Below are 18,465 nucleotides of genomic sequence, written 5' to 3'. Positions count from 1 at the left end.
ATCAAGACTTGCATGCTCCACTGACTGAGCCAGCCAGGCATTCCTGATAAAATATAGAATTTTTAAAATTTTCCTATTCCCTATAGAAAACGTTGGAAAATCAAGATATATTAGGATTTACCTCTTAAAATAGGAATTGAGTATATAAAAAATAAGTTTTCATCACTTTTAGGAATTGCTTATTTGAAATCATTTCTTTGAATGACAGTAGTTACAGAATAAGTGCCAGTCTTTTGACACAAATCTAATGATACCAGAGGAGATACACCGTGGATGAAAGACTTTTCACTCTGGATATGGTTTTATTCACATTTTGTTGGGAAAGGTGGCTATGGAATGTGAACATTGGAGATCCTGTCTAAAATTAAAGGGGCCTGACTGCTATGAAATTGATTCAGAAGAAACCTGAAACAGTGAGAGAGGGAGGCATTGTAATATTAAAAGGAGCATGTTTTTGGGTGGCATTTGCTTTGGCTCAGTGTCAAGGCCCTGGCTGGCTGGCTGCTCTGTTGGGATGGGATCCACCTTTCCACTCTGCTGAACAGCTCCGTATCGATGCAGGAGCGCCAAGCCACTTGGCTTTTCTTGGCCATCATTTTGGTTAGTTATGTTCCACATTATCCCTGCAGAGCACTCAAAAGCAAACGGGGTTCAGCAAGGTCATGACTTCTCCAAGGTTATTTCCTGAGTCATTGCAGAGGCAGGAAAAAAGTCTGAGCTTCAGATTGCAAAGCAAGGATACTTCTCACGAGGAAAACAATTTTAAGCAGGTGGGAGGGAGAAATAATTTAGGATAAGTTTCTAGACACAGAGATAAGTTGGTATGTCAATAAATTTTCTGATATCCTTTGTGGTAAAACCTTTAATTTGAGGTCATTTTCTTGGGTAACTTCAAAATTTGCCCTGTTTTATTTTTCCTTTCTATTCCTGTTATCATAACCTTAAATCCAGTCCTTTTATTTCATGTCTAGACTATTCTAACTGTTTAGCCATGAGTTAATAATCAGGTTCCCTTGCTTCATTTCAAAAGCAGTAATTTTTTTAAGTGTTGTTCTTATATGTCAGCCTTATATTTCTAAACCTTTACCCCTTGGTCCTCTAAACATTTGCCCCTTGAAGAAAGTCCATTTGCCTTAGCCTGGGAATTAAATCTCTTTGTGATATATTCTCAACCCAAATTTAGAATGAGACTCTCCACATACTATCCAGTGCTCGGATCAAATGGATTATTGGTTTCTCCTCAAATCTGGCAGCATCTCCTGCCAGTTACTCCAACTGTCCTCTCCATTCCTTGATGATTACCACTTACCACAATCCTTCCCATCTTTTAAGAGCCTCCAGATATAAACTCGTCAGTGTAACCTTCAGTCCTAAATGTTATTTTCTTGTTCTTATTTTTGCTCTTACTATATGTGCATTACTCTATAGTACTGGTCACATGATATATTGCATGGAGGTTAGGTTGTATAATGACCTTACCTCCTTTTCTGGGCCAAACGTTTCCAAGGCAAGGATATGTTCTAGTCCTCTCTCCAGCTCTGTTTTGTGGCCGATCACAATGGTTTCCATTTGGTAGGCTCAGTAAGTACATATTGAAGAATTTGGTTATTTTGGGCCACATCGTTCTTGGTGTTGTTGCACTGTGTGAGACGGGTGATAGCTGAAAAACTTGCCAACCCATCTCCAGTTCTCATAGTGAGTGCTCCTATTATTCAAAGCCCTGTTTAGATGTCATCACAGCAGGAAGTTTTTGTGGGTTCACTCTAGACATTGTTAAACATTTTATCCTCTGTACTTTGGGTGTCTCTTTCAAACCTCTTTGAATCTCTGTTTAGAGTGCATTGTAATTTGTGTACAAATCTGAGTCCCCTCATCTGATTGTGAGCTCCTTGTGGAGAGGAACTATGTCATGGTTCTTGGTGTCCCCATAAACCAGCTTATTGTCTGGATCACGGGGGGCTCCTAGAATGAATGTTTATTCTGTGTCTGTGCATGTGGGTGTACTTCTCTCGACCCTTTGTTATCATCTATTTACCAGATGTAAACTTTAGACTGTTAGACTAGTCTTTCTCTCCCATAGATTTTGATTTCTGTGGATTTATTCTATTTGACTTCTGTTCTGTAGTAGCGAAGCATATACAATATCAAAAGGAAGCATAATTTCACTTCCTGTCCTGTTATTTAAAACAATTTCTCGTTTCAGAAAGTAGAACATCCTTTGCATTTATATTCATGGAGACAAGACTTTTTTTTAAACTTTAAAGGACATACATAACCTTTTGGGCATTTTTTGGAGCCCTTGCTAGGTATGGAACACTTGTGTTAGATGTTGAAGATCAGAATTGTTCTAAGTTATGGTCTTTGTCCTGAAGGAGGTTAGTGGATTTTCCCTGTTCCCCCTTAACTCCAACCACCAAGGCTGGGATTGACTTGCTTTCTCTGTGCCTTGTATATTGCACATATAATAAATTATTTGCTTCCATATCTGGCTTCAACTAATAATCTATAGACGCCATAGGGGCACATGTTCTATCTTACTTATTATTTTATTTAACACAAGGCCTAACATAGTATAGGGTATTCAGTGGGTGTTTATTAAATAACAGTGTTCCAAGCAAAGATATGAGCAAATGCAAAGGCCCCAGGGTGGGAAAATATGTTGGTATGTTGAAGAACAGATAACAGACCAGCGTGACTGGAACATAGGGAAACTAGTGATGCATGATGAGGTCAAAGGGAGTAGGGCCAGATCATGTAGAACAAAATTTCTCAACTGCAATTCTTCATTGGTTCTGGCTGTCCTGTGTATTCTAGGCTATTTAGCAGCATCTCTGGTCTCTACCCCCTCGATTCCAGTTGCACCCTTTCCCCTAAGTTGTGACAAACAAAAATGTTTCTAGACATTGACAAATGTTCCCTGGGGAGCAAAATAGTTCCAGGAGGAAATACTGATATGGAACCTTTTAGAAGCTTTTATTGTGTTTTATTTTAGGTGGAAAGAGGAAGCCACTGGAGGGTTTTGAACAGGGAAGTGCCATATAATAACTGAGATCTTAAAACTATCACTCTGTAAGGAGGGTGGGCTGTAAGGGACAGGACTGAAGCAGGGACTTCTTTGGTGAGGACAGCATTGAGGGCCAAGGGTTGCTAAGTGATGTCAAGGAAGCAGGAGAATTTGAGCTGGACCTTGGAGAGATAATGGATTTAAACAAATGTCAAGAGTTAGAAACAGGGTACCACTTTGAAGAATAGTGCAGAATGTGCAAGGCCCGTTTAAGGAATGATGAAGCTTCAGGAATCTTTGAGGGCCCCTATCATAGTATCAGATGGGGAGCATCTCAGCATGGTAAGCCAGGTGCTTGTGATGACCAGTTCTGTGCTGTTTGACTTGCTCATCTGCTGCTGACCTTCCCTGCTCCCTCAACATTCCATCCTGGGTGGATAGCACCAGCACTGCATTTAAACACTTTCTCTAGCAGCATTAAGGATGGATGGGAGAGGTGCCAGAGTGGGGGTGGTGGAGGGGAGTGGTTAGGAGGCCCCTGAATAATCCAAGTAGGAGATTATGAAAATCTGCAAAAGGCAGTGGCAATGGGGAGGAGGAGTAAGGAACAATTCACATAATATTTTTGTATTTCTTACAGTACTATTTCCATTAAAAGTTCCAATATTTGAGTACTGTTTTTATTCCATTCAAATCTAGTTATTCAGATACATTTAGCTAAAAGACACATCTTAGAGTTTGCTTGTTTTCATATGTATAAGTTCTGTTTTGTTTTTTTGCAGGAATAGCTTCTCTAACATAACCATTTGGCTTCTGGGTCTTTATGGCAATAGTTGGGGCACTATGAATTTTTTAGCATAGCTTTTATCATTCCGGTCAACAAATATGTCTCCAGTGTTTACTGTATGTAGGACGCTGTACTAGATAGACAGGTAAGCCTCAAGCATTGAAATTTGGCAAAGTAAATTTATTGCCTTTCCCTCTTTGGACTCAGTCTTCTTCGTTTTTTTTTTAATAATAATTTTTTATTATGTCATGTTAGTCACCATACAGTATATCCTTAGTTTTTGATTTAATGTTCCATGATTCATTATTTGAGTGTAACACCCAGTGCACCATGCAATACGTGCCCTCCTTAATACCCATCACCGGCCTATCCCATTCCCCCACCCCTCTCCCCTCTGAAGCCCTCAGTTTGTTTCCCAGAGTCCATAGTCTCTCATGGTTCATTCCTCCTTCTGTTTACCCCCCCTTCCTTCTTCCCTTCATTCTCCTACCGATCTTCCTATTTCTTATGTTCCATAAATGAGTGAAACCATATGATAATTGTCTTTCTCTGCTTGACTTATTTCACTTAGCATAATCTCCTCCAGTCTCGTCCGTGTTGCTGCAAATGTTGTGTAATTGTTCTTTCTGATGGCTGTGGCCTCAGTCTTCTTAAAATCTCTCCCATCTATCCATTGTCCTTCTCCCATCCTATTACTTTAGTTTGAACTGTGTCATCTCTGGCCTGAACTATGACAATGCTGTCATGTCCGTCCTCTCTGCCTCCAGTCTTGCTCACTTCTGCTATGTCCTCTACAAACCGAAAGAGCCATCCTTCTAAATAGAAATCTGATCATATCACTTGCCTGCTTAAGTCTTTAATGGTTTCCCTTTGCTCTTACGATAAAAATTCCAAAGTGTTTAGCAAAACATTAAAGTTCTTCGGTAGCCTTATTTCCTACCTCTCCCATCTCTTCCTATGCACCAACTCTATTTCATTTTCTCCAAACGGCGGCTTATTTGCCTGGTTTTTTCCACCTGCTTCCCCATACCTTGCCCTCCAGCTGGTTATGGCTCATGTTTTAGGACTCAGCTTAAATACCACCTCCTATGAACACCATCTTTGACTTTGGGTTTAATATCCCTTCTGCATGGTACCCCAAGCTCACCCCAAGTATAGAACACTCTGATATTGCAAATGCCTCTTGATTTGTCCAGCTCTAGCACTACATTTTAAGCCACTTGAGGGCAAAGATTGTATATTATCTGTAATTTTTCTTCTAGGATCTAGCAGAGTGCCATTGAACAAATGAATTAACATTCATTCATTTACCCAACAAACATTTATCTAGAGTGTTCACTGTATGATGGGCACTGTGCCAGGTTCTGCAGTTTCAATGGTGGTGGACAAAAACACAGATGGTCCCTGTCCTCATAGAGCTTCTGGTCCATGAGGGTGAGAGGTATCATTCAAATGACCATGCAAAATGTAACATTGCAAATGTGGCTAGTGCTATGAAGGAGAGGTGATGATGCTTTAAAAATCTATAAGGGAGGGTTTGGCCTACTTCAGGAACTATAAGGAGTTCCCTGAGGTAATGGCACTTATACAGAGATTCAAGCATTAATAGGAATTAGCTAGATGAGACTGGGTGGGAAGAGTATTCCATTTGAGCACAGGAATCACTAGGTATGTGCAGGCTTTGCAAGAGGAATTAACCTGACAAGAATGAATGCCTGCCTGATAGAACCCAGTGTGGCAGCAGTGAGAGAGGGAGAGTTGAAGATGGAGAGGGAACCACACAGAGACAGACCTGGCAGGGCCTTCAGTTCATGTTGATAATTTCCCCTTCCTCTTAAGAGGGGCAAGAAGTCTCAACACGGTTGAGGGAAAGGAAGACTTTTTGAAGAGAATGATGTCAGGGCACACAGTAATTATGTATCTATAATTATTTTCTCCGGTGCTTTTATTTATTTTGGTGGTTTTGCATAGTTTCCTTTGTATTCTACTTTCTAAAATCCTCATTTCACCCTCTTTGGTATTATGTGGCCCCTTTTTGTTAGTCTCCAGGATATCTTGTTCAAACTTGTTTTTGTTGAAATAGAGCAAGAAAGCATGCATTTGGCTCATGGTAGCCTACATGACATTTTCTACAACAACTTTTCTTTTGACCCGTTAACTAAGCAATGTGTACATCCTTAGGTTATTACAGTTTCCTTGATGCCAAGATTTGGAGATACTGTCCATTAATTACCATGTTGGTTCCTCTAATATGGTCTTGAGTGATTTAGTCTAAATAGGGCTTGAAACTATGTGATATTTCCAGCTGTTGTTCACCTTCCTTCCCCTCCCCCACCAGTTGATTCACATTTCTACCAATTAACAATCAAGTTTTAATTTTTTTGTATGGCTGGTTAAGAGTTTATAGTTGCCATTCAGAAGAATGTATATATGCTATTTGTGATTTATTTTTTGGTACATATTGAGAATTGACTATGCTTCATGAACTCTACTTAGGTATTCAGGATAGACAGAAAAAGAGACATAGTCAAGGTGTTCCTGTTTCTTGTAGTCTAATGCCAAAGACAGATAAATACACACATAACTTCAAAACAGTGTGATGAGTGCTGTGGTAAAAGAAAGCAAAAAGTGACAGGGAAACATAGAAGAGGAAATCTAACCTAACTGTACTTACGCACCTGGGCTGAGGCAGGAAAACTACCAGAAAAGATGAAGGCTGATTTAAGTCTTAAGGATGAGTAGGACTGATTCAGGGTAAGAAGAAGGGAGAGTAGAGGTTATTCCAGGGGAAGGGTGCTATATGGGCAAAGACACAAAGGCATTAGTATGTAAGACGTATTGAAGGAATTGCACATGACTGAAAGTGACCATGGTAGAGGATCCAGGCAGGGGAGAGGTGAAAGATGAGGCTGCAGATGTGAACAGAGGCCAGAGCATGAATGGCCTATAGTGAGGTCATAAGACACATCCATAGGCAGGAGTGAACAAATCCTGTGGATTCCACCTTAGAGTATAGTCAGAATCCAAACACTTGTTGCCATCTTGACTGCTACCACTCTGGCTCAAACCGTCACAATTTCTTGCGTGGATTATGGTAGCAACCTCCTAACTGTTCTTACTGTCCTTGACTTTCTTCAGCTGTTCCCAACACAGCAGCCATAGCGTTTAGAACATAAGCAGTTCATGCCGCTCCTCCATTTAAAAACCTCCGGTGGCTTCCCGTCATACTCAGCGTACAAGCCCAAATTTTCTTAGCTCTACTTAGTACTTAGTACTATTAAAGATACTGTGTAGTTTACAGTTTACTTACTTGTGTTGTTTGTTGTCTCGGTAGAAGGGAAGCACCTCGAATATGGGAGTTTTTGTCTGTTTTCTTCACAGATATGCCATTAACACCCAGAACTGTGCCTGTTAATCAGTTGGTAGTAGTATTTGTTCAAGGAATGGAATGACTGAGACGCAGATATATCATGATACTTACCTCATTAGTTATTGTTGAACAAGTTTATTTCAGCTCATCCCCACCCTTTGCTCTCCTTTCGCCTACCGTATCCCACTCCTAATTCAAACCCTATGGTTTCAAACCATTTGTACTGAAATGAACTGCTTTTATGAATATATATTAACCTTTGTCTCCCAAGGAGACTTTTGTTCATAGTCAAACCTGGACTAAGTCAATGTGTGCTCTTCTTTCTTGTGTCAGCTGCCCTTGCCTGAGATGAGTTCTCTGAGAACGTGATTAGACCCATGTTTGCGAGCCAGGGGTGAAATCTTGGCATTTCAGTGAGAGGAGAGCAGTGTTCTACCTAACTGTAATAAGACCTGAATGATAACAGTCACCAGGTTTTAGTGTAAATTACATTCTCATTTTTTAAAGCCAGCATCTCCATTCCCTCAGATTGGTCATACTCTGGCTCTTGGTGCTGCTGCCTCCATGCTGTGAAAATCGACTGCTCTATTTTCTCAGGCTCCATAGGGGTATTAAGCATTTGATTTCTTCATAAATAGAGCGGAGAAATATAACCACAGAATAACACTGTGGACACGTTTAACAATATTTATTTAGTGAGTAAAAGACCGAGACCTTTTGTTACATAGTCTGCTCTTCCAGTCAGTAAATGTTATTGTGATCAGTGGACAGTGTTTGAAATCAGCTTATTCTGATTAAGGGTGTATTAATTACCTTAATGATCATGTTTAATAGGTTATTAAACAATTATTTTCATACACTATGAAAGGTGAGAAATCGTCCTCGGCATACCTTCTCAAGGTTGCTTTCAGATCTCCGCTCTCCATATGCTCAGTACTCTCTAGGTGAACAGCTTATTGCTAAACAGTCAAACAGAGAAGGATCAGTGCCTGCTTTTAAGGTGTTTATTGTGCTTATGTTAACAACAACCAATGCCACCACTGCTACCATCACCATTTTTTTGAGCTGCTGCTACGCAACAACCACTACCTTTTAAGTTCCTATAAGATGCTTTACCTCTGTTATTTCACCAAATGGTCGCAATAACTACTCAAGGTAGATCTCTATCTCCATTTTTCTGATTACAAAATTGGATACAGAGAGGATAACTAACAATAAGCAAATGATAAGTAAGCTGTGAACTTCAGTCGAGCTAGAGGGGGTGTCACATGGCAGCTCTGTGTTTAATTGCTAGGGGGGATAATATGAGGGAGATAAAGTCTTCTTCCTTGAAAAACTTACCTTGAAGTAGATATTTTTAGCAAACCAAGTGAGTTGGGGATTTTGGGTCATCTTAATTCCCATCTGGAAATAAGACAAGATAGAAAGGTGAGTATTTTTTTTTTCCGTATGATTTTGCTACCTCTTTCTACAGAAAGGAGCTGGATATCACCTGGATCTCTTTTGGGTGGCCATCCTCATGGTGGTGTGCTCTTTCATGGCTCTTCCGTGGTATGTGGCTGCGACCGTCATCTCCATTGCTCACATTGACAGTTTGAAGATGGAGACGGAGACTTCTGCCCCTGGAGAACAACCAAAGTTTCTAGGAGTGAGGTATGTTTAAGTCAGAGGAAAATGGCTCTACAAAACACATCATGCCCCATCTATATGTCATTCATAGGAAATGGGCAGAATAGGAGGAGAAAAGGCTGGTGATGATTAATTTATTCCTTACTTGCTGTTCCAGAAAGGACTAAGTTTTCATTAGAAAGAGAGTCTTTAGGAGCGCCTGGGTGGCTCAGTCGTTAAGCATCTGCCTTTGGCTCAGGACGTGATCCCAGCGTTCTGGTATCGAACCCCTCATCAGGCTCCCCGCTCAGCGGGAAGCCTGCCTCTCCCACTCCTCTCTCTGTGTCAAAAAAATAAATAAAATCTTAAAAAAAAAAGTCCAATAATTTTTCGAGTTCACTTCTTATGTTACATAAATTTCCTTTGATTAATGAAGGCTAAATGACGCAACGTAAAAGCACAAATAGGTCATTCATTTTCTTCACCATGTAGCTCACTTCAGTGCTGTGATACTTACTCTTTCACAAGCATGTGTAAAGGCGAAACCCTTTAACCTTTCAGCTCTGTTGAGACTCCCCAAAACTCTTGGGTCTGCTTATGATTTTTCAGATTCTATGAAGGGAAGGAATTCTTATTTTCCAGTTCATTTTCTGTCCCCATAAACACTGAGAAACCTTGACCTCCAGCTGTTAAATTTGGGTAGCCAGGAAGGGCTTGCATAAGACCTTTATACTGTGTTGAATACTTTTTGCAGCAAGCCCTGCTCCTAAGTGCTTGGGTGAATTGCTTGCAGGACAGAGCCATTGTTTCCCACGCCACAACAGTGGGTGATTCTTTCTTGGGGGCTGGGGGAGGGGATGTTGGATGGGAATCCTATTTGTTAAAAAGTACTCTTGTTGTTTAGATTTGGAAATTAACTGATGGGATTTATTGCACTTATGAAATTTCTCTGAGCTGTTTGTTAATTAGAATGCAGGACAATGTAATATCTGTCTCCTGTGAAGGAAGGTGTAATTACACAACAGTACAAGTCATTTAAAAAATAAGGGCTTTGAAGAGGCCAGGAATTGATGGACCAAGAGCAAGTGACTTTTTTTTTTTTTTAATTGTAAAAGGAGCAAAGGATTTAGCAGAATCACTTTTCTCTTGGCGAATTCAAATTGCTTTATACAATAGTTCTAAGAGAATTTTATAGTTATGTTGAGCTTACGTGCTGTCCTCAAGGTATTAATTTATATAAGATATCAAGACCTTTGCTGTTTTAGTCAAACATTAATTTGGTCAATGTATAGTCTTTTTGGAAGGTGCAAAGACAAGGGCATATTTATGAAAACAAGAGGTAAAATTGGTAATCATTTGATTTGGTTTCAGGGAACAAAGAGTCACTGGAACCCTCGTGTTTATTCTGACTGGTCTGTCAGTCTTTATGGCTCCCATCTTGAAGGTAAATATGTGAAATACTTGCCTCTTCCTCCTTCTCAGTACACCTACAGATAATTGGATACGTGAAGAGTAGAATTCCTTATCTGCAAGATTCTCATCAGTTCTGGAACACACTGAAGCAGGGGTCAGGTAGAACAAGGACTTTAAAAACTTTTATTTTGATGTCCTTCTCACTCCTTCAGTCCTTCTATTACTAATTATTGTTGTTGTAGTTATTTGGTTGAGCCATATTAAATTACCAGTATTCAAGCTTTTTGACCTATACAGACGGCAATTCCATACAGTCTAGTCTAACTGATCTCCTCTCCTTCCTGCATATCTTACTCTCCTTGTATTCTTTCTTCCCACTACTTTCTAATTCCTTGTCCCTCAATCCTGCTTCCACTCCCCCCATACACATGCACACACTAGACTCCTGGATAACACGAATGATCACTTTGTAACTTTTCTTCTATTCTTAATTATTGCTGACTGTGTTTCTTTTTTCTTTGAATCAGAAGGCCTAATCTCCACAGAAGGAGAATAGAGTAAAATTACCGATTTATGACTGGAAAACTTTAGAAATGAACTGAAGACAAAAAAATGACATGCTAGATTATTTAGAAAATTAGGAGTCAAATATATAGGTTTGATCGATGGGGTGACTATCTGCCAAAATAGATGAATGGGAACTGTTTGGGAAAACCTATTTAGAAGATGAGATAGGGTTAAAAGAACAGGTTTGGCTGTCATGAAGCTTCCATTTCTTTTTTTGTGACACCAGCATTTTATTCTGTTCTTCTATTATATGAACAATACTGGCCAATTATTGATAATTTGTATCTGATGCTTTGCACCACAGTACAAAGCATGAAACTTACCTATAGACCTAGAAGCGATAAACAACCGCTGTTAATATCCTTTCAAATTTGTCTCTGAAAATTTGTTTATTTTTAAACAACTTTCATTTTTCAGATTTTTCAGATACTTATTTAACTATACAAGTGATGGAGCAGTACATTCTTGTAAAGAATTCAAACAATAAGGAAGTATAGAGAGGGAAAGGCAAAAGACCTCTGTTTCTCTCAAGTTGGCACATTTATAAGTCGGTTGCCATTCAGATGAATTTGAGGAAAGTGGAACTATAATTTCTTAGCCTATAGCTAAGACTGGTTTTGCCCTTAGGGTATTTAGATGAATACATACGTTATGCACGGAATGCTTGGTAAACAGTTAAAAGACTGAAATATTCATCTCTTGTTCCTGGTTTCCACAATGTCAGTTAACTGACTTAATGAATTTCTGCCTGGAATCATGAAGGAATATATATTTCATGTAACACATGGGAAAGTAAAATTTAGAGTAACCTCAAAAGTTGTTTCTGGTCACATACAAAGAACCTCAAGAGAGTACAGGTCCTAACATTTTGCAGGGACAGAGGGAAATCTGTGATCCCTTTTGCCAGTGCAAAGCAAGTTGTGGGGTAGGTTTGAAGTTGTGAGTTTCACAGCATCAAATCCGGTACCAAAAGGCTTTATGTTCCTTTGTTGCCCCGTAGACACCAGCACATCAACTGGTGAAAAAGTCTAATGACAGCTTTCTACCACATAGGCCAAAGAACCTCATCTGCGCACATCCATTTTTAGAAAGGTCATTGCAGGCAATTATGACCTCATGTTGTGGGAGGATCTATAGGAACGAATTTGCCCCTGGGTTCCCTAAGGGTGGGCTCACATGACACAACTGCAGAGTTTTTTTTTTATGGGGCCTCTCAGGGCTTAGCAACTAGGATGGGATAAATAGAAACCTTTCCATCAGTTCAAATGAGCCTATTAGCCCATCAGTCCCCACCCATTTTTTTTTTATTTTTATATTATGTCTTTTCATTGATACAGTATAAAATCCTAACTCAAAAAATTCAGATGTGTTTAAAAGCTCTTTTTTTTTTTTTTGGTTACAGCAAATTGGCTTTAATCTTAGAGAATCTGTCAGCTGAGTAATCACGTATGATCCCAAAGGGACACAGAGAACAGATACTGTATAAATTGCTATTTTTAGGAAAAGATGCAAGACTCACATTTTCAACAACGCCTCTTCCTAACTATTTTTTAACCCTGCACCCAAATGTGGCTGCAGAGGAATTAAAGCTGAAAGCCCTTTTGTTCTTTATTTTACAGTGATTCTTTTTGCCCTGACACGCAAAGCACCTTAGTGTCTGCAGGAACAGATTAGAATACAGAGAAGAGAGAAAGAGAGATGTAAAGGACCAGTGAGCTTCAGCTTGTTTTCCGTTTGACCTTCCTTAAGCTCGCCCTTGTTCAGCTGCTAATGTTCATAATTATGGCCATTTCCCGCTGGCAACTTTGAGTTAATGCAAAGAGTCATTGTAAGAATCCATGAAAAAGGTAGTCCAGCAAATATTTTTATTGGGCAAGGCTTATGCCCAAAATGTGGGAAATGAAATTGTTTTGTTACTATGGTTTCCAACATATTGTGGGAAACCTAGATTTTAAAACAACAAGAATAAAGTAAGTCCAGCATTGACGATTGTAATTCCAGACTTCGGTGAGTAGAACTGTTCTTTACTTCAGGAATCATATCAGCTCATTTCAGATCATGTGCCCTTCTTACCATTGAAATTGGGTAGCTTATAAGCATTCACCACAGAATTCTTGGTGGCTCATGTGAAAAGTCAATATAGGAAGAAGATGTTGAGGGCACAGTTTAACTAAAACCTAAGTAATGACTATGTAGGAGTCAGGATTAACAGTTAACCTCCGAATTCACACAGAAAGAGGTATCAGGGGTTCCTTGGGAGGAGGGAACCTTTTTCCTCCACCATTTGACTGTTTTAAAGGAACAGGTGACAACTTTAGAGAATGGTTTTACTTAAGAGTCTGCCTTTGAAAGGCAGATCAAATGCACGGGATCAAGAGAAATATGTGCCTTTCACTTTTTAAAATGACATGCCTCAACACCTTCCCTCCCCAACTCCCCGCATCCCACAGGTTCAGTGGCCTCAGAGGATGCCCGAGTAATTTTCTCACTGCATTAAGCAGGGTGGGTAGTTGTTCCCTGGGCCTCCTTATGCAGGCTTACTTTGAACAGGAAGTTTGTGACCTCTGTTTTGATCTCTTTGCCGAAGTCTGTCTTTTTACATGGAAAAAATGTAAGGAATCATAGTGTATTAGCTTTAAGTTCATGAGGATACCCCGTGACCTGAGCCAGCTGTACTCACACACGTCTCAAATCCCACCACTGATTCAGTACAGAACTGTGGGGAAGCAGGAAGAGCTGGCTTCCCAGGCTGCTTAAACAGTTTAGATGTGTGTGTCTGGAGCTGAAACACTGCCTGTTAAGCTCGTGTTCAGTATGGGGAGACTAGGGCAGCCCACAGAGCAGCAAAAAGATGAAAGACCATCCCTAGAGCTTACTTTTTCAATTCTTTTGGCAAGCTTAAAGAAATAAAGATCAAGTAAAGTTCACTGCTACTTCTATTGCCTTTGCTTGAATTCGTTCTTCTTTAACGTGAGGTGTAGCCAAAATTTGTCTTTCAGATTTGTTTAGGGTTCTAAAATGTGGAGGCTAGCATCTAATTTGTATCTGGCAGGCATTTGTCGAGCTCCTCCCATGTGCCGCACGCTCTGCTCGGTATCAGAGAAATGAAGAGAGACGGTAGTGAGGAGGAGGATGATGGTGGTAATAGCAGCTCCCAATTATTGGGAGCTTGGCATTGGACCAAGAGCTCTGCACAGATTGTTTTTATTTAGTTCTCCAATAAAACCTATGAAAAACGTATGGATAATTGTATCCATCTTACAGATAAAATATATATATATATATAAATAACTTGCCAAGTCACAAAGTTCTTGAATGGTTGAGCCAAGATTTGAACTCAGGCAGTTCTAGCTCCAAAAGCCTGATCTCATAACCATCATGGTTTATTGCCTTTTAAAATAAAACAGTATTGCCCTCAAAGAACTCCTTTACTTTCATTTCCCATGAGATGATCTTCCCCAGCTTCTTTGATCCAAGTTCCAGTTCTCTTACGTAGAGAGAAATGTGGCATTTTCACAAACTCTTCATCGTAAGTCACTCCATGGTTTCATCAATGACGAGGGACCGGATTGCAAGCCGGCAGCTTCCTTATGGTCCCAGATTTTTAAGGCTTAAGGGCAGTAGGCTGTTATTTTAATAACACGTTCCTGAAGACAGTTGTTATAGTTGAAAGGACAATGTTGTAGGGCTTATAGAAAAGCGAGGTTGCGAGTCTGACCTTTGCAGCCATCTTTCTGGCCTGTACCCCTGCCACCCCACCCGCCACCCCCAACCCAGAGGGACCTGAGGGAGCTGTGCTGGGTGGTTGCAGGTTTCTCGACTTGCCAGTGAAGGTCCTGATGCTAATAATGACATCAGTGCCACATTTATCATTTCTTGAGTATTATGGGCCAGTCCCTGAACTAGATCTTATACATTATGTAATCTTTATCATAACCGCTACATAGATGAGAATACTGAGGATACAGGTTGACAATTCTCTCTGACTTCCACCACAGGTAGAGTCAGAATTGGAACCCAGGTCTAACTTCTGTGCTTCCATGCTCTTAATCAGTACCTCATTCTGAGTTTTCTACATACATGCATACACACAATGACTATCATTCTGCCGGGAGGCCTCACTCCTGTACTGAATTCTGCACTGTGGACAACTACCATCTACCTTTCTTATTAAATTTACCCTTTCACATTTTTTTCTTATGGGAATATTCTAAATATCAGAAAATCAGAAAATCAAAGGGAGGGCTAAGTAAAAAAGAGTGGAACTACATTCACCAGAATTTGAAAAATTTGTTGATATAATCGGACTATGCTAAATCTTCATTGACTTCAGTTTTATTTTTCTGTCTGGTTGTAGGATCAAGCATTTAACTTTTTCATTTTTAATGTTTATTAAAAGCATTATAATATTTATTTATAATTGGGCTTTTTGGTTTTCTGACTCTGTTTAATTATATAATTTTATTTGCATAATTTTATCATTTGGCAATTCTTGAGGTGCCTATGAACCTAGTATACCTTGTGTTTTTGTGTTTTAATTTCTCCTGTCTTGTTTTATAAAAATGCCTACCTGCTGCTGCAATGTATATTATGCTAGTTTAACTTAAAAATGGGATCGCATCTTTTTAAAACATTCTTCTTTTTCTTCCTTTAGGGAATTTCTATTGTGATGAATGATTCTATTGTGATGAATTTTTAAGTATTGACCTTTTGATATGACTCATGAACCAAATCCAATAAAAAATGTCCTCTATCCCAGTAATTCTGTCACATTTCATTAAGATTTCCAAACTGAAAGATTTTTAGTGAGACACACTGCACTATTTTAAAGAAAATGGTGCATTTCTTAAGACGTTTGTATCACAGTGAAGTTGACCCAGAATTTGAATCAATAGACTTCCTTCTATGTGCTCTTTCCTTTTCACCAAAGAATATATTTTTTTTAAAATATCACCACCTATAAAGCTATTTTCCTACCTGTACCCCATTCTGAGTTAATGGTACCTTCTGATTTTATTTTGTGGTAGATTTGGTGAAATCTGGCATAAATTCAGAGAGAACAGACCTCAGCACTATGGTAGAACTTTCCTTCACTCTGGTGCTAGAACTACGTTAGAGAAAATATTTAGCTAAACTTAGGGGAGGGGTGGAGATAGGGCTTAGTATCACCTTTGTGATTACTTTCTTTCAAGCCAGAAAAAAACACTTTACTCAGATTAAAAAGTAACTACTGCAGAATTTCCAACTATATGCCCAACTGTAAGAGAACTATACGTCTCTTTTCCCCCTCCACCTTTCTTTCCTTCCCAAGGAATTACAAATGAAATGAATATATGAAAGGAATCATCATATATTAAAGAAAAAGGGAGTGCCCTTGCCTGCAAAAGATATTTTTAAAAATTTGAAAATGAGTGAAAGCTGCGAAATGGTTTCTTTGTTAATTATTTTTTGGTCAGTTTGTACAGGGGAATGGAAATATGTACATTCTAAAGGAAATAAAGGCACGTGTCCAAACTCAAGTGGCTTGAATGTGATGTGCTCACCTCTTTGTGGTGACCGTGGGGTATTACAGCACACATGGCTTCCCCAACACTCATACTGTCCCCCTGACCCCCTCAACAGTCAATGTCGTTTATTTTTTTCTGAACTCAAGATCAAATTAGCTATGTTACAATAACTAGTTTTTTCTAGAAGGCGCATGTGATGTTTTATGTAAATAAATATATGTATTACATATAAATTTAACAATTCCAATAGCTAGCCAATAACAATTGGAGATAGTCATGACGTATTTTGAATTTACTACTTTTCCAGTAGTGGCCGAAGGGTCTCAGATACAGACCATTTTAGGTCATTCCAAGGGGAGACTGAGAGAAATTGTGTTTCATTTAATACATGTCATAGTTCTTTAAAAATTACTCTGAAGTCATACTGTTTCCTGCCTACAAAGTCTCCTTTATGTAGATCTGGTAAGATTGAACTTAATTGATTGTGGTTTTTGAAAACCGAAATTACTTGAACTTCTTTTCAAAATGCAAGCTTGAGAACCTTTTGTTGTTCAAACAGAAGACTTCCCAGAAACAGAACCAACCTTGAGTTGCTTAGTTTCTACAGTACTAAGGACAGTTCAAAGGTCTAGGAATAGATACAACTTAAGGAATATGGCATTGGAACTTCCCATTGTTAAAACACTTTGTATTACTGTAAAAGACTCTTGCTAATTAATGAATGAAAATGTATTAATTCACTTTTTTAAAGATGTGTATTACTACATGTGTGTAATTAATTGCTTCCGTATGCTCGATGCTCCTTTCAAGTACTGTTCTCATTAGTTAGTCCTCTTAATATTCCTGAGAGGAAGAAAGGGGACAGCCGTTTGATGTTTGCTTAATTGAAAGAGGCATTTACACACCAAGCTGATAGATCATTTGGCAAAAATTAGTAAGGAAAAAATCAACAGACTGTTGGAAAGGAGATTGGTCTCAGGAGTGAAGCAACTGTCTACCTCTCTTTCTACCTCACAGTTCATGCAAACATCTGGTTTACATAATCATTCCTTTTAAGGGGAAAGGGAAACAAATTTTTTTTTCCCATTAAAAAAAATTATTTTTGAGGTCATGCATTGCTCATTGTTAAAAAAAAAAAATGCCAACGGGTATCAAATGAAAGTTGAAAGTCTCCCTCCACTTACTTTTAGAGTCTAGAAGTTTATCAATGATGAGTAAAGCGCACTAATTAGAGGTCACTATATTATGTCCTATCTTTTAGTTTCAGATTTGGCTTTTATTTAAACTATCCTTCTTCAGTACTGTTTTTATTATTGCTTTTTTTTTTTAACCTTTCTCCATTTTTTTCTTTATAGTTTATTCCCATGCCTGTGCTCTATGGCGTGTTCCTATATATGGGGGTAGCATCCCTTAATGGTGTGCAGGTAAGTTTTCCATAGCAATCTAAGTATAGCTGTGGTTTTTTTCTAGTAGTAAGAGTAGTCCAGTAACAGATCTTTGACGAAAAGTGCTACATATTAACTGCTGAGTTTTAGAAATGTATGTATTTACAGAAAACAAACTGGCGGTTGCCAGAGGGGAGGTAGGTGGGGGGATGGGTGAAATCCAGAAAGGGGATTAAGAGTGTACTCACCATGATGAGCACTGAATAGCGTATAGAATTGTTGAATCATTATACTGTACACTGAAAAGAATATAGCAGTATATGTTAGATAGATAGACAGATGATAGATAAAATGCATTTGTTTTCTACTTTCTCTGCCATACACCTCCTTATTTTCTGACTTACTTAACAAAATTAATTTGTGCTAACAAATGTTACCATAGACACCCATTTTGAAATAAGCTGTTAAAGGCCATTTAACTAGGGAAGTGAGAGAGCGGTGATCCATCTTCCTCCCTCCTCCCTTCCCTCCTTCCTTCTTTCCTTCCTTCCTTCATCTCAAGAAAGAAATTGACCCCTTTTGGTGTGCTTCTCAAGATACTGTTTGTCCATCTGCCTTTAAACTATACTAAGAACAGGCTGCTATTTGATTTGCTTTTCACATGGCTGAGATCAATGATCAAAAGTTTTGCACCAATAAAAGAATAAAGTCAATGTGGTTTAGTGCTACTTTTGTCCAAAACTTCAGCTATTCACAATTTGGGTAAAACTGGCCCCCTTTAAAAAAAAAATCATTAGGGAAAACTTTGTAAGGGACTTTGTCTT

At 38.9% G+C, this 18,465-nt stretch overlaps 1 protein-coding gene across 1 annotated transcript in view; it reads left to right on the top strand.

Annotated features, from left to right (window-relative positions):
- The window catches only part of SLC4A4 (solute carrier family 4 member 4), a 450,189-nt gene that overhangs the window by 415,632 nt on the left and 16,092 nt on the right, over nt 1-18,465 (top strand). Inside the window, exons 20-22 of the mRNA XM_008693197.2 lie at nt 8,636-8,814; nt 10,141-10,213; nt 17,612-17,680. Coding sequence (XP_008691419.2) covers nt 8,636-8,814; nt 10,141-10,213; nt 17,612-17,680 — 321 coding nt within the window. The remainder of the gene's footprint in view (nt 1-8,635; nt 8,815-10,140; nt 10,214-17,611; nt 17,681-18,465) is intronic.

Source organism: Ursus maritimus, unplaced genomic scaffold, assembly GCF_017311325.1.
Source record: "Ursus maritimus isolate PB19 unplaced genomic scaffold, ASM1731132v1 scaffold_8, whole genome shotgun sequence".
Lineage (NCBI taxonomy): Eukaryota > Metazoa > Chordata > Mammalia > Carnivora > Ursidae > Ursus > Ursus maritimus.
Note: the sequence above shows the minus strand (reverse complement) of the source record. Positions and strands in the feature narration are given on the sequence as shown.